This window comes from Marmota marmota, unplaced genomic scaffold (genome assembly GCF_001458135.2).
Source record: "Marmota marmota marmota unplaced genomic scaffold, marMar, whole genome shotgun sequence".
Lineage (NCBI taxonomy): Eukaryota > Metazoa > Chordata > Mammalia > Rodentia > Sciuridae > Marmota > Marmota marmota.
In genome coordinates, this window is record NW_026000119.1 from 4,646,344 (window position 1) to 4,663,527 (window position 17,184).

The 17,184-nt window shown below is 37.3% G+C and overlaps 1 protein-coding gene across 3 annotated transcripts in view; it reads left to right on the forward strand.

Moving 5' to 3' along the window:
- Prkg2 (protein kinase cGMP-dependent 2) overlaps positions 1-9,658 on the forward strand; it is a 100,335-nt gene extending 90,677 nt beyond the window's left edge. For all 3 annotated transcript variants that reach the window (XM_015499250.2, XM_015499251.2, XM_048784772.1), the window contains 2 exons: positions 5,428-5,494; positions 7,014-9,658. In XM_015499250.2, coding sequence (XP_015354736.1) covers positions 5,428-5,494; positions 7,014-7,109 — 163 coding nt within the window. In that variant the 3' untranslated portion in view covers positions 7,110-9,658. The remainder of the gene's footprint in view (positions 1-5,427; positions 5,495-7,013) is intronic.
- The last annotated feature ends 7,526 nt before the right edge of the window (positions 9,659-17,184 follow it).

Consider the following 17,184-nt stretch of genomic DNA (forward strand, 5'->3'; position numbering starts at 1 on the left):
GCCTCCAGATTTACTTACTTTTGGTAGAGCTGACATAAGAGTACATCTTAAGTTACATTTTAAAAAAATAAAACATTGTTTTTCCTTTTAAATGTCCATGTAGGACTGTGCTTTTAGTATATATTCTCCTGCCAGGTGTTTAAGACCAAGTTGGTCAAAACTAACCTTCTTCCTATCTCAATTAAGAGTCAGCTGAGATTCCTCAAAGATCACACTTGGGGATGTGTGTGAAGCCTCCTGGCTCCTTTAGCTTTCCTCTACTAGTGGTGCCACCTGCCAGGATAAGTCAGGGTCCTGCTGACCATATGTGGCTTCTCTTGGAAGCACCAGGAACAGTTCCCTCTCCAGTGATCCTCCTCTTTGCAGAACATGCACTAGTTGGCTTCCTGTGCTCTAGGGTCCTGTCCATCTCCCTAATCAGCAGATCAGGTGACTCACCAGAGTTGCAGGGCCCAGAGAGGTTCCATCATTCTCTGCATCCTAGCTGACCTTAGAGGGGCAAGGGCCAAAATATTGGCTGTTTTTGTCTTGGCCCTTTTACTTCCTTGACTTTGGTCTTCAAGTTTTTGGTTTTAAACATCCAAAAAGCCAGTTTCACCAGTCTTAAAGAGGGAGTAACAGGTTATAAGTTCAATATCTATAATTTTACATAGACTTCTTTCATTTAATTAGGGTTAGTATTAGTACTGGAAGTCATCATTATATACTATCTGTCCTGATGGTTTATCATCTCAAATTAACTCAGGTTTTTTAATTTTTTTATTTTTAGAAGCAGTACCTCTGCAAAACACTAACAGGCAACAGTTATAAAATTTACAAGGAAAATACAAAGTGAAATTAACAAAGAAAAAAACATATTCAGTTTGTGTAGAGCTATGAACCAAGAAAAGACTTTTATGATCTTGAACCTTTACTTAGTTATATATTATATCCCCTGTTTGAGATCACAGTAATCTTTACAATAAAATTCAATCTTTTGAACACAACTTTAAATGAGCTGAAATCTAGCCTATTTTGGAGCCATTCTAATATGGACTAAGGTGGGAGGCAGAGCCTTATCTCAGGTAAGGCAGAGCTCTTCACAAATAACACAATACTACATTACATCTGAAACATGAATCAAAGAAATGCTGAGAGAGTTTTTAACTTTCTTTTTGTGGAAAAAATGGCAGAATGCTTCCATGTTTTACAGTGTCACTTTTAAACAGATCAGGATCTCCTTGTTACCTTCCAAAAATGTATTTAAATTCCAATTTCAGTGTGAAGAGTAACACAAAATTTTATATATATAAAACTTATTGACAATAGGTTATTTTATCCAGCTATAGAACATCAAATGACATGAATAAATACCAACCAAATCCAAGACTTTGGGATACAAATCCAAGATTTTGCTACAGATTATTTTAGTTTGGATAACACCAAATTGGCAAAGTGCTCTCCTAAGCTTTACATTTAACCAAATTTAAAGTACAACTTAGAATCCAGAGTGGACAGTAACAATAATTACAGTCTGCATGGGTTAACAAAAATCAAAAGATAGTTTTAAATCTCTTATACATTTAGGAAATAGTGTTAATGAATCAGAAACTGACTTGGTTGAAGCAAACAGATATAAGACCGGTCTTCAAATGACAGTGTGGCCATTCTATGTCAAACACAATGTATAAAAGAGAGCACTTATTGGTTATCTTGCCTGTAAACTTATATAAACTTTCATTTTATAAACTTTTACATTACACTCAGACAGATATAGTTCTCAGATGCATACATATACCTAGTAATGTTTTGAGTGTCAACAATAGTGTCATAATCTAAATAATAGTTTTTTGTTAAACCAGTTACAAAGTAATCATTTAAGAATTTAAAATAGGTACAGACCCTAATTCCTTTAAGGCTTAATTTCTCCAAGTAATAAAACCTAACAAATGCAAGAAAATTATCTCAAGAGATAAGAACAAATCAATGTTTCAGATTTTGCTTCATATCATTACATTAAAGTTTAAATAACTTTGTATTAATTATAGCCAATTAAACACAAACATAAACATTATAAGATTTACCTTTTGCAAATCTTCTTCGACTTACTAAAACATTCACCACTACTTTATATCCTTAGTTTTTCTTTCATGTTGGACTTCAGCACAAAATATATTACTTTACCTATCAGACAAAATACTTTCTCATCCAGAAACATTTCTTTTACCTTCTAATTTTCCATACCTATAACTCTCTTTTCTTTTTTCTAGTTTTGGACCCATTCTGAAATGAACTATTTTAGTCAGTTTTTTGTTGCTGTGACTAAAAGATCTGACCAAAACAATTGTAGAGGAGGAAAAGTTTATTTGAGGGCTCATAGTTTCAGAGGTCTTAGTCCATAGAAGGCTGGCTCCATTCTTTGGAGCTTGAGGTGAGGCAGGACAACATGGAAGAAATGTGTGGCAGAGGGAAGCAGCTCACATTGTGATCAGAAAGTAGAGAAGGAGACTCTACTTGGCAGACAGAAATATATACCCAAAGCCCACTCCTCAATTCCCACCTCCTCCAGCCACACCCCACCACTGCAGTTACCACTCAGTTAATCCCTATCAGGGGATTAATTCACTGATTGAGTTAAGACTCTTACAAACCAATCATTTCTGAACCTTGTTACATTGTCTAACACTTGAGCTTTTGGGGGGATACCACATCTAAATCATAACACATACCTTATGAATGTTATCTGTGTATTTAATTTATACAACAAATTTTATCCTGGGAGGAGGTGGACAGTCCAGTGTATACTAAAAAAAAAAAAAAAACAGGCTTAATCTTTTTCCTCATAGGTTGTATTTAAAAGGTTGGAACACAGGATTCTTTCTTTTGAGCCTGACCTGTTTCTGTTATCATTATCACAGTGTCATCAACTTTTAGTGAGTTCCCCACTGTCAGTTGTACCCAGAGGATCCTTTGGGACATTTTTGCTACACTAGGCATATTGATATACAATGCATCCTTTTCTTTAGTCTTCCTTGAAGATCTCTTTGCAGAGGATGCCTTCAAAACACAGGTTGGCCTTCGTTTATGTCTTTTTCTTATCTGGGTGCAGTTATTTATTCTGCCAGTCTCCCCAGCCATTTTAGTTTGATGGGCTACTATTATAGCAAGAATTGCTCTGCCCCAGTGATGAATATCCCCTGTCCAAATGGGGTGTTCTGTTAGATTTTAAAAGAGGAGACTAGTCCTGTCCCTAGGTCATAAACTGACAGTGCTGGAATCTACTGCACATTTTTTGTGGCCAGCAGCCTTCACCTCCCATAGGCAAAATAGGGCTGAAAGGAAGGGAAGTTTCTCTTTGGACATTTTTCTACAGCTCAGGCAGATTTTATGGGATTTTTTTACCCAGATTAGGGCTAGTGTCCTTGACCACATGAGATGATCTATGCCTGAAAAACAGTGTGGGGAGTGCCAGCACTGGGTGTCAAAGATTTAAATCTTTTTAAAACCCTTTTTCTGGTATCTTGCTCTCCTTGCACACCAGAAGCAGTGCCTTTGGGCACCTTCAACTTAGTTCCTGATGGTTCAGATCCCTATCATGAAACTGCATAAATGCCTGTATATACAGAATCTCTTTCATATACTTTATCCCTGACAGACAAACTACAAAGTCAAGATTGTATAATAATCCAGAAAAACCATTAAAGGGCCAGTAAACTGTCTTTCTCTTAGTCTTACACCTGTAGGTGGCCCATTCAGTCAAGATCTCTCTACTCAAGAGACTACAGGTAAGATCAATGCAGCATGGCTCTTGTCTTAAAGGGCCAGTAATAGACCAAAAAATCAGACAGAAAAAAGGATCACCGAAACCAGGGCTGTCAGAATGGAACCTTTAAAATAGACAGACCCACACATACAAATTTCTTCCACTTACTTTACTTTTGACAGACCAACTTCAACTGCAAGATTGTATAATAATCCAGAAAGCTATTCAAAAGCCAGATCATTACAATAAAACATTATCATAGACTTATACCACTATCAGTCCTTTCTTCAACTCACTTTACCTCTGACAGACCAACTCCAGTTGCAAGATTGTACAATAAAGAAACACAGAGAGGAGCCCCAAAACCATGGCCGATAGATGGGAACCTTGAAATTGACCAGCCAAGATCTTTTCCAAGAGATTACCCGTAGAATCAATGTGGTACTGGCCAAGTCTTAAAAGAGGCAGTAGCAGATTCAAATAAAACAGATAAGCGGAGGGAATTCTCAATCCTAAGGCCAAGAAACAGATGAGAACCTAGAACAGATCAGAAGGGAGTACATATCCCTAGGTTCTAGAGTCCATTTTAACTGTGACTCCTACATCAGTGGCACCATAAATGTCCCCAGAAGGAGGGACCAGATGTTCCCACAAAAAATGAACCAAGTATATAAAATCAAGGGGCTCAGCATGCACAGCCGAAGACTTACCAAATGGCCAAAGTTGTTGACACTATCCTGAGTTCAGTTTCCTTCTTCTCAAAGTAGACCATGATGGAGCAACCTGTACTGTTTAGGGAGAGGAGATGGGAATTGCCTGAAGCAAAAGGAGCTTTGGCAGCTGGTGGGACATTCCTCTGGTCCCTCCCTTTACTCACAGGAATGGCTCCTCTGTTCAAACTCACAGGTCTCCTAACTCTCCTGAAGTTGACTCTCAACAAGTTCACCAACACCGTGACTCCTCATTATGGAAGTGTTGGGTTCCTTGGAGAAGCAGGCCTGACCAAGAAAGCTGGAATGGTAGCTGCTCTCAGGTCCCATCTGGGTGGCCAAATTTGTTGCTAAAAGCTCAGTCCTTGTCCCTGATGCCAATCTGAAATAAGGACATGGTTTTGAGAAAAAGGAAATAGAAGGTTTATTGCTTTGCCAGCAAAGGTGAAACACAGGGGACTCCTGTCCCTATGTCTGTGATTTTGCCCATCAGCAAGAACAGGGGGATTTTAAAGAGGTGATTCAAAGGCTAAAGAGTCAATGAGATCAATCATATAGTGGAAGCACTGAGCTTAGCTAGAAGCAAAGGCAGTTATTTCATGGTATAGGAAAAAAGGTAACACAGAATCTGGTGGGCATTGTGGAAAGGTTTTGTGTGTCTGTATATGTGTGTGTGTGTGTATGGTTTTTTGTTGTTGTTGTTGTTGTTGTTTTGCTTCAGTTTTCTCACTGAAATAAGAAACAAGGACATCTGGAGGATGAGAATTGGAAGATTCTGGAAATTTGGAGAGAGTATAAAGGGAAATCTGGATGATACTTGGGTTGTATTACGTTCTCACATGTATTTAATTTAGCCAGATCAAACAACCAGCATGGTGCATGATTTTCCTCTGGCAGCTTGTAACTGCCCTGTTGCAGACAGATAGCTGGAAACAAAAGGAATTGACAAGTAATATCCCCCTTCTCATTTCTCAGGTGGTTAAATGGTTTTAATTGGGAAGGACTGAAAGCACGGAATCTCCCATCACCCTTACGAAGAGAGGTATGGTGTTTACTATATTACTTATTTTTTTCCTGAGGATTTATTTTTGTAAACAGATTTTAGGGGTGGGTGTGCATAGGCATTCACACACATGCGCACAGATACATAACAGTTTAGGTGGTTTTTGACAGTAATTTTGATCAGAGGGACTAACTACTGTTTCCTATTTGACCAGCATTAGCTGTCCTCTCAGGAACTGTTTACATGTCAGTGCCACCCAAGTCCCAAGGTACTCCATGTTCATCAGGCTAACAGATGGAATATCATTTCTGTAATAGTTACCTTTAAAATTTTGTATTGTATTTATATCATCTGGTGCTGCTGCATGCCATTAAAAATGTAATTATAACGGAATCCAGAAGAAGTATTTGTGCTATCACAGAAATTTCTGTTGTCACAGAAATTTTTAAAAATATGTTAAAATTCAAAGCACTTAATTATAAAGAAAGATAAATAATAAAGTTTAACAGCAAAAAAAAACATTTTATATTAAGATGAATTTTATAGGAAAATGGAAATGGAGGGAGAAAAGTGATGTAATATTTCTGACTTTTAAAATTGGTTTATCAAACTTCAGTGATCACTAAAGTACAGTTGACTTGTTTAAAGGAGTAAAGTAACAATACCATTTTATCTGGAAATGACAATATTTACAACATACTAGAAATTGCATTCTCCACAACTATGAAAACTTACATGACAATTTAGTAATCAGTCTGCAAATGTGCAAAGAGAAATAGCCTTTCGCAATTGTTTCAGAGACAACACTAGCAAAATGATAACAGGGCATTAACCTGGGAAAGTCTTTCTTCCACCCAAGTCAGCTTATGTTCTGCTTCCTGTAGGACTACACTGTCCAAACTGCGTACTACTAGCCAATGAATGATCCCCCCACCTGGCCCCCAAGCTCCAACACATTATGATGATCATTAACTATATTTTTAATGGTATTTTAATCTGATTCATCAGTTGGGCACTGTATAATTTGTCTGAAAGAAAAGAATTAGAAACTACCTGATTTGCAAACTAATTTAGTGCCAGAGACATTTTATTCTTTCAACAGGATCACTAATATTTTGAATTGTCCCTTTGGCATCATGGATACCTGATAGGGATGAATTAACCATATGAAAATTCAAGATTGGCAAAAAACTTAAGTAGAAGAAAGACTCTGACAAACTTTGACTTTTACATATTTGCTTTTAAAATATTTTTCAATTTGATAAAATCATAGGTATTATTTCTGTTACTTTTTCTTTAGAAAGTAATTCCTCATGCCAGGTAGCAACTAATGAATATAAGCCACTGACCACCGATCATTTGCTTCTTAAGAAAAAAATCTCAGTAAGCTGAGACTGTGACTCAATGATGATATTTGGCCCATATTTTCTTAATGTGTTCTTTACAAGTGGTTGTGGCATTGAATTAGTGTTCAGGTAGAAAAAAGATCACCTGGGTGCAATAGCATGCTTAATCAACACTATTATTCTCACCTTTGTCGTAAAACTTTCTATATTAGCTCAGTGGACCTATAGATCACAGCTACTTTGACAAGTATCCTCCTGAAAAGGGAGTGCCTCCAGATGAGCTGTCCGGCTGGGATAAGGACTTCTAACAGAAGACAAGATGATTATTGCCTATACGGAAGAGGACAATAAGGATCAAAAATCTGACACTGATTATTTCTCTCTTCAAAGTATTACAATATCTTTTGGAAGACCATTAGGGAAAAGAAATCCCTGTGCAGGAGGTGGAGGAGAGTGGTATGGATGTGGTTCTGAATGATAATGTCTCATTTAGATGCTGTGAATTATTCATGTATTCCATTCTATGCTTGTGTCAAATGTTGAAGGCCATCCCCTGCCCCTTTTCCACAATCAAACCATTTTTGTTGAAGTAGCATAGTTTTCTCTGAAATCTACTGCTCCTTCCCAGTCATACTCTTCTCTTTTGAGTCATAATAAGGGCTTAACAAGGGCCTTGCCCTTGAGCAACTAAGTTCTGCAAGTAAGAGGAAGAATCTGAGTAAATTTTGGAAGATTTCCCCAGCTCTCAACAACTCTATGTAGGCATGGTGGCATCTTAAAAGGTGTTATGTAGAAATCTTGGTAATCAATAGTTCTTGACTTCTTTCAGCCTAGAAATACACAAATATGCTTCTGAAACTAGTCTGGAAACTGTGAGTGTGAGTATTAGAGAGTGATACTCCATAAAGTAAATAAGTCAATTTATCCATTATATTCTATTGAGAAACTTAGAAAAATTAAACAAAGCAAAACTATTTTTCTTTCTCCTGTGACCAGCTATGAATGATACCTCAGAGATTTTCAAAAACTCTGCTAAAAGTGGTTATAATTTATGGTTAAATGAGGACCTTTAGAAAGGTTTTATCTGCTAAAATGTTTTCACTACCAAAGTAGAAAATATATTAAAATGAAATCATGAAAGCTTTTCCTCCCTGTTAGAGATAAAGGAGAATAAATTCCAATAGGTAAAGTTATGGACTCTTTGAAACTCTGAGCTATTTTGGTCAATTCTGTCAGTGTTGCTATTAATAAACCAAAAAGGGATAGAGTGGCTACCATTAATTTTTAATGAGAAACCTATTAGCAAATGTTGATGCTTTGCAATCTCTGAGGAGTTAATGACTCTTTTTAAAGACATTTGAGTCCTGGATGTGTTTATAATTACATGCCATTGAAGAAGTCATAGGATTTTAGAAGTAAAAGAATACCTACTACTGGTTGCAGTGGCTCCTGCCTGTAACACCAGTGACTTGTGAGGCTGAGGCAGGAGGATTGCAAGTTTGAGGCCAGTCTCAACAACTTAGCAAGACCCTGTCTCCACCAATTAAAAAAAATGTGCCTCAAAATAAAATAAAAATGAACCTAGGGATGTAGCTCAGTGGTAGAGTAACCCTGTGTTGTATCCCCAGTACTGCAAAAACAAAGCAAAATGAAATGAAAGAACACCTAGCATCTGGCCTCTTCCTGCCTCCTCCTGGAAATCTTCCAAATAATGATTAGAACATTTTCAATAATGTTGGATACTAGTGTCTAAGAACATCACTAGTAAGTGAATGTTTATAGGGATTGACCATGATCACTTTATTTCCACTTTTTAAAATGGATGGGAAGCAGAGCTTTCTCTGTAGTTTTTTTTTTTTTCTTTCAGTCTGACAGAGTGCAAATGATATCCAAATTCCAGCATTATTCAAGTTTCTGGTTATATTTTTATATTATAATAGTCTATGTGAAACACAACCTCCACCTGTTCTGCACACCTGTTTCATCATCCAGAGAAAGTCAGTTATATGCTTCCTGAAGACTTTAACCTGATAAGTGAGGCCCAATCCAAGAAAGTGCATCCTTAACAAATCAGATTTCCACACTTACAGTCCTTCTGCTGAACCAAAGAGTTTTTGTTTCCTGGAGTAGTATTTTTAAAGATTATGTATTGTACATAGAAAAACCATTTTTAATAGGATTAACATAACCTGCTTAAAGAATTTCTAAAATTTTAAAAATATTTTTATTTGCATTTGGTTTGTATGTACTATATGTTTTTCCATGTATATATTTTAAAATTACCAACATATACAGGTAGAAAATTTATGTATTGGATGGATATTAAAACTGTACAGTTATAATAGCAATGATATTCTCAAAAGGAGATCAAATGATTGTAACTTAAAAAAACCCTACGTATATAGAGAGATAAAAACCTGTAAGACTACTACAGGTTTATTTTTCCTGTGGTTGGTCATATCATATGTAATTCCCTCATGTGATTTTATTGTGTTTTCTTTAGAGTACTTTATAAAGATGAGGATGTAAGAGATTGAACCATCCTATAATTCCAACTCCACTATTTCCTATCTGGGTGACCCTTGGGGAAATGATTTACTTTTTTGAGTACTAGCTTTCTCACTTGTAGAAAAAAGGCAAAGTAATATTTACTCTAGAAGCTTGCTTTGGGGATTATAAAAAGGTATGTAGAGAGTCCTTTGCCAGGTATCTGTGAAGTAATCAATGTTGCATTGATGGGAGCTATGGTTACTATCTCTGTGAAAATTAAAGGGGCCTTAATAACCAGTTAGTCCTGAACCTTGTGCATCATTGATGTCTGTATGCAAAATTGTACTGATTAAATCCCATATCTGTCCTTGCTTTTTCTTTGAAGTAAAGATGGTTATCAAACCTTAGTCTATAAAATGAAGGCTTCATCCTCACCAAAATGAAATGCTTTGTTAAGCTGACCTAAATTTTAATTTTTATAAATTAAAGACACATACACACACAGGGAAATACAGAAACTTATCTTCATATATAAACTCATCATATTTCTAACCACTAAATCATTCCTTATCTCTCTTTTCTAGGGTGTAAGTTTAACTTTTCATTCTGACACTTCTTCAATGGGAGCAACTTTTCATAATTGAAGTTTCTTAATCTTTTCTCTAGACATTAAAATGTCTGGGAGGAAGAGAATATCGTAATGAAAATAAAACTTAGAGTAAAAAAAAAATCTAGGTTTGAATTCCAGCTCTGCCCAGATTTGCATGACTTTGAACAATAAACCACATCTTTATTCATATAAAATTTGGAAATATACTTTTAAAGTTTTGGAACATTGGACCAGAAGATTATTACTAGCAGATCACTTGATAGTGATCATTTAGAAGTGTATCTACACATGTATTTCTTTTGGCACAAGAATAAATACTTTCTATTACTAGGCATGGTAATAGGAGCAATTACATTCATTATCTCATTTACATAAGATCCAAAAAAATTACAAACACACTGCCTATTGACTGCTCCAAAGCTAAATTTTGGCCTCAGAGTCATTTCATTCACAGTTTAGCTGTGATGTTTTTGCTTGGCTTAGTCCCAGATACTATGACTACACCTCAAACAATCCCAACACTTAGTTTTCATTTTCCTAAATTGTTTGGGTCAGGATTTGGACAGAAAAAAGCAAGGATGGTTTGTCACACTGTACCACAATACCTGGGGTATCACATTGAAAGACGGAAAAGCAGGGAGGGAATGTGATTCAAAGACTGGGAGCTAGAACAATCCAAAGGCATGTTCGGGTATATAGTTAGTACCTGGACTGGGATTGCTCAATGACTAGGACTGTAACCTGGTTGCCATCACATGTCTTCTCCATAGCTTGGACTTCACATCATGGCCTCCTTAGAATAGTCAGACTCCTTTTGTGGCAGCATGGGGCTCCAAGAGCAAGTGTTCTAACCAACAAAGCAGAAGTAGTATCCCATAGGAATTATCCTTTGTCATCTAAAGGTCACATAACATCACTTCTCCCTTGCTCTATGGGGGGAAACATAAATCAACCCAGATTACAGAGGAGGGAACATAGACTGGACTTCTTAGTGAAGAGTATGTCAAAGAACTTGCAAGCAAGTGTTAAAACTGCCACAGTCCACTTTCTTAGCCACACATTGTTTACATTCCTATGATCTTCAAAACAAATTTCATTTCATCCCAAGGGTCTCCATAAAAGCATCCATCCAATTCATATGTGAATGATGCTCCTTGGGTATCATTCCTTGGATATATCCCTTTAGGTCTGAAAACCTATTAAATAAGTAAGCAACTCAACTGCCCCACCACTCCCAAGATTGGTGAAAGGAGTAAGGGATAATTACAACAGATAACTTGCATTCAGAGCCTGGTAAAGGGAGGCACAAAGCAGCCACTAATCTGTCATAATTCTGAAATCTGGCCTGACACATGTTACCATTTCTCTGTTTGAGGCAAATTCCTGCCCACTGTGGATTGTTCTCACAGCTCTGGCTCCATCACCCAGAGTCTTGATTCCACCTTCTGAACTGTTCTTTCTTTTCCATAAGATATAGCCAGTATTTGCAACAGAGTAGACTTCCTAGTCATTCTCCTGCCTATAAAAATTGGATGATAGAAATGCTTCTTTCAAGTTTGCCTGTCCCTGTGTCTCTATTCCACACCAATTCATTTTCTTTAAAAAATTTTGTGAGTTTCCCATGAATGAATTCCTAATCTACTCCATTAGTTATAAGTCACAGACACAAATCTTTTCCATTAAAAATACTGTGAGAAAATTCTAAGATTCTTAGAAGTTCTATTAATTTTTTTAAAGAGAAGGTCTGCATAGCACTTACTTAAGCTTCAAAGATCTGTTTGGGAGGATGTGGTAGACAGCTTCAAAGCTGACATCTAATGATCCCTGCTTATGGTATGCATGCCCTTTATAGTCTCCCTCCCTTGAGTGATAGCTGAATCTCATGACTTTCTTCCAACAATAAGAATACAACAAAAGTGGTGGGCTGTCACTTCCCAAAATAGGTTACAAAGTCACTGTTTCTGTCCTTCCTACTAAGTTGTTAAGGAAAGAAGAACATAAAGTTTGGGGAAACAAGAACAAAGTAGACATACGAGAAAGATTGTATTCTTAAGGCAACACTGGTCTATGGGGAGAGATCAGAACCTATCAGTTCAAACTGGAATATCATTTGTCTTTCAGGTTTGCCAACATTAATCATATAGGTGACCTGCAAGATAAGCTGGTGTACCTTCACGTATGCCTGATTTAGGATTTGAAGATGCTAAAGGAGCAATTTGGCTGGAGCTAGAAGAGTCATAGGTCTGGCTGTTGCTCTCCACCAACAAGGGGAACCCCTCAGATCAGCAACAAATACTGCTACTTTTGCAGGGTACAGGGGTGCATACCTGAAATCCCAGGGACTCTACCCCAGAAGTTGAGGCAGGAAGATGACAAATTGGAGGTCAGCTTCAGCAACTTAGCAAGACCCTGCCTCAAAATAAAACAATATTAACAAAAAAGGGCTGGGGATGTAGCACAGTGGTAGTACACCCCAGTATTGCAAAATCATAATAGTGTAGCTGCTTTTCACATCTCTGCCTTACAAATCTTATGTAGAAATCTTCATGAAAAGGCTTAGCTCAAAAACTACTGAGAGGGGCTAGAGTTGTGGATCAGTGGTGAAGCACTTGCCTAGCATGTATGAGGCACTGGGTTTGATCCTCAGCACACATAAAAATAAACAAATAAAATAAAGGTATTGTGTCCATCTACAACTAAAAATTTATATAAATAAAGTTAAAACATAAATAAAATAAACAAATAAATAAACGGAGAAGGGAATTGTGGGAAACATATCTGGCTTAGTTAAATTAACACAGTACAAATTTGCTCCATTTTGAAACTCATAATGCATAATGATTCTTATGTAGTTATTTAGTTTGTATTTTTAATTAATAAGATTTGCCTTTTCTCTTTCTACTCAATATTTATCAAAATGTATTTAGGGCTCAAGCCACATAGCTCAATAGAAAGTTGCAATCAGAATTCGTATCAGGTGATTTACAGGTAAGCTCTAAGCTGAATTAGATCCAGAGGCATTTTCAACTGTGGAAGGTCATAAAACCAATATTTTAAAAAATGTAATTGTTGGTTGTTAAATTGAAGATGTACAGTGAAAAGTGACATGAAATATGTTTTGGTAAGTATAAACTTCCTCAGTGAGGGAAAAACAGACATGCATTCAGGGGGGAAAGGAGAAGAAAATATGATGTGATAAAGAAAGAACACTGGCAATTCACCAGCTCTGGAGACCAAGCACAGCAAATGGGACTTCCATTCTAAGTAGGTGGGAGAAAGCTAGGTGTCACCCTGGAACACGAGTTGACAAGGAGCCAAATCTCTAATCCTGCTATTTAAAATTCAAGGAGATCCTCAGATTGTAAATGGACCATAAAATGCATGATCTGGAACATTGCCCTCATCTGTATTTTGCTTAGACAGCCCTTTTAATGTCTTGTGTTCAGTTTTACATTTAGGAAGGATAGTCAAAATATTAAAGTATGCCAAGAAATACCTAAAAATTAGATCCATGAGTCAAAGCTAAAGAAAGTAAGTCAAAAAATATTTTAAATATGTTTTTTTCTTCGGCGAGGGTTGGGGGACACGGGACCAAAAAGAATAAGGGGAACCTCTTATTCAAACGGGTGATGAATGTGAAGAAAAATACACAATTCATGTCTTAATTGATTCACTCAATAATTATTACTTGAGCACTTATGTTCCAGCCCTTGTTTCAGGTTCTACAATATAGCAGAGAGACAAAAACAATAGTGCTACTATATACTCATATTTTTTAGACAAATGTGTTAACAATGATGATCTCTGTGTACTCTGATCATGAATACTTTTTTATCTCTATTTTTCTAAGTTTTATGCATTGAGTTTGTATTTTGCAGTGAAGAATGAAACCTCCTTTAAAAAATAAATTTGAGGTCCGAGGTTATGGCTCAGTGGTAGCACACTTGCCTATCATGCATGAGGCACTGGGTTCAATCCCCGGCACCACATAAAAATAAACAAATAAAATAAAGGTATTGTGTCCATCTACAACTAAAAAAATATATTAAAAAAATAAATTTGAATCGGAGGAGTAGCCTCACTATCAGAAAGGTCATTGGGGGAAAATAAAAGGAATGTTGAACATTTGTAAATTTCATTACATCAAATCTGTTCATAGGCATCCGACTGCTATAATCTCTCCCAGGCTGCTACAGCAGTAAGCACATTTACTTGAATCTTTGAGTTAAATTTTTATAGAATTTCTGATGACTCTCTTTACATGTAAGAATGCAAATTAAGTCTTCCACTTGATAGCAGCAGACAATTTGCTTCTTCGGGTACTTTAGGTTGTGTTTTTTAAAAAAATAATTAGTTTTGCTTCTGCCAGATTTCCTATGCCTAGTTTCTCCACCTTCTCCTTCATCCCTAGGCAAAGTAACTCCTGATATCAAATTCTGTCTACTGAATACATGTGAATAAATTAGTTAATTAATTAACTGACTTATTTTCTCAACTAATATTTGTGCAACTACTCTGTACAAATTGTCAGACACAATTTCAGATGCTGGTGCTTAGTAGTAACTAAAATATGCATCCACAATAAGGCATATATTCTAATTGTCAGAGATTTATAGCAAATCGTTAAACAAAAGAAGGTTAACTGAACATAAAATGTGTGCATAGAAAAAAATTGAATAGTGTATGGTTTGGATATGAGGTATCCACCCAAAGCTCCTGTGTTAATGCAGGAATATTCACAGGTGAATGTTTGGACTGTGAAAGTTATAATCTGATGAGTTCATTCTAGATTGGACCCATTGGGTGGAAACTATAGGCCAGTGGGGCCTGGCTGGAGGAAGGTCACTAGGGAGTGTGCCCTGGAAGGGTGCATCTTTCCTGTGGCCCCTTTCTCAATCTCTCTCTCTCTCTCCCCACTCTCTCTCTCCCCCATACACTCTCTCTCTCCCTTCCCCCTCCCTCCCTCCTTCCTTTCCCCTCTTCTCTCTCCCTCCCCCCCCTTCTCTCTCCCTCCCCCCTTTCTCTCTCTCTCTCTCCTTCCTGGCCACCATGAGGTCAGCAGTGCTCCTCCACTGTGTTTTTCCGCCATGATGTTCTGCCTCAGTGTGGTCCCAGAATGATGGACTTGGCTGATCATGAACTAAACACCCAAAACAATGAGGCAAAATAACTTTTCCAACTCTAAGTTGTTCTTGTCAGGTTTTTTTGGTCACAGAGGTGCAAAGTTGTTTAACACAAATAGTATCTGTAGCTTTTCTCATTCTCCTTTGAGCTTCCACCTCCAAGTTAGTGGGGGATAGGGAAGAGAGGGAGTTAAAAGTCTCAACCAGTTTAAAGTTGATCTGATCAAATACCTTAATCATTTCCTCCAGGAAAGAGCTTCTCAAATTTTGGTGGGTATCAAAGTTTTGCAGGGAAGTTGATAAACATATAAAAGTCCAGGCCCTATCCTGCTTGGAAAAGCCTGGGTTTCTGTGGGCTTTTTTGACAATGCAGGTGAGTCAAAGTGTGAGAACTACGAAATTTCTAGTCTTTCTTAGATAAAAATGCTTAGGCTCTCATTTAACATTTCTTCCAATTATATTCCTTCCCAAGACGCAGGAAGTATCCAGGCTCTAAGGCAAGATGTCTACTTGGTTGCTGTTTGGTCAATGTTTTTAGTCAAAGTCTATGGTTGGAGAAGCCCATCATATGCTCTCTGGTTGGGACAGGGCCTAAGGCTATTCTCAATGGCTCAGATTCTCCTTGGATTTTGCTGGCACTAGAGACATTTAAGATTTGACTATGGTCCTTTTTATCTCTAGCTAAGATTTGCTTTGCACAACCCAATCCTAAGCCTCCTGCTCCCTACTAAGGTAATCTCCTTTGATCATCTCCTACCAGAACCTCAGAGGGTACAAGTTCTGTTTTCACAACATAGGAGCCAAGGGGTATTAGGATAACTACAGCTCAAGACTTCCTACTGCCCAGTTGTGCAGGGACCCAAGGTTACTATGCTGCTGTCTGCTCCAGGGAAGCTTGTGAGGAGCCACAAAATGGGAAAGAGGTTATTTCTTTCCCTCACTGTTTCTTTCCACAGCTCCTTGAAAGGGAAGTTTCTTTTCTTTCTATTCTGTCAGGACTTCCCTTCTAAACCTAAAACTCTATGGTATTTTCCAGAAAGCCTGATCATCTAAAAGCTAAATGAGGAGATACAGGAATTTAGATAATACTTTCTCAGGATCAAAGCTTGGCCTTTGAATTTCAAAAGCTTAATGTCACCTAAAGCTTTCTCAGGGCAACCGCACTGCAATTAATCCTTGCTGGCAGGTAGATGATCTGGAAAAGAACCAAGATTTACTCTCAGAAAAAAACAAGATCATATTAATGACTTGAGGAGAATTATTTCTCTTTTGCAAAAATAAATAAACCAGAGACTTTCATCACAGTGATAAATGCTGTAATGCAATTAAACGGGATCTTAAGACAGAGCATGGCCAAGGAGCGGTGAACATTTTGAATAAATGGTAAGGAAATGCCTTCCCAAGAAGGTGACATTTGAGCTGAGACCTGAATATTGAGAAGGAAACAGGCTTGAGATGGTCTAGGAAAAGTAGTCCAGGCAGAGAAATCAAATGCAAAAGCAGCAGGGCATTAATGAATTTGGCATGTTGCAGGAAGAAAAAGCAGTCTTTTAAGTTTCTAGAATAGTGAGAGCTCAGAAAAGTCGACAGGTCCTGACTGTGAGAGTCTTGAAGGCCACAGTAAAGAGTCTGGTTTTTATCCTAAATAAAATATGAAGATATTTTTTTTTTCCTTTTGGAGCAGAGGAACTTGATCTGATTTATATTTTCGAATGATTACTCTGGTGGCTGTACTTTGGTGCACAGATCAGGGAATAAAGGAAACAGGCAGACCAGTTAGCAAGCAGTTGAGTTACTTAATTCAGGGGAAAACCAATGGGGGCAGGCTCAGCCTGGAGAGATGAGTGGGTCATGGACAAAGTGTAAGGATTAGACGGGGGCTGTGTTTGGAGAGAGAGGAAATAGGATTGAAAAATGAAAGAAAGAGAGGATAAAAGCAAGGATGATTCTTAGGGATCTCAAGAGTCTAGGTGAGTAATTTTATGTATATGTGTATCCACGCACATATACACATGCACAAATATATGTATGGGTGTATATGTGTGTATAATATGTGTGTCTTTGTGTAACAGTGTATAAAATACCCTTTCCTCTTCTAATAACCATTTGCAGACTGTGGTTTCATCTATTTTCAGTTAGAGTTGCCAGATATCGGTAATT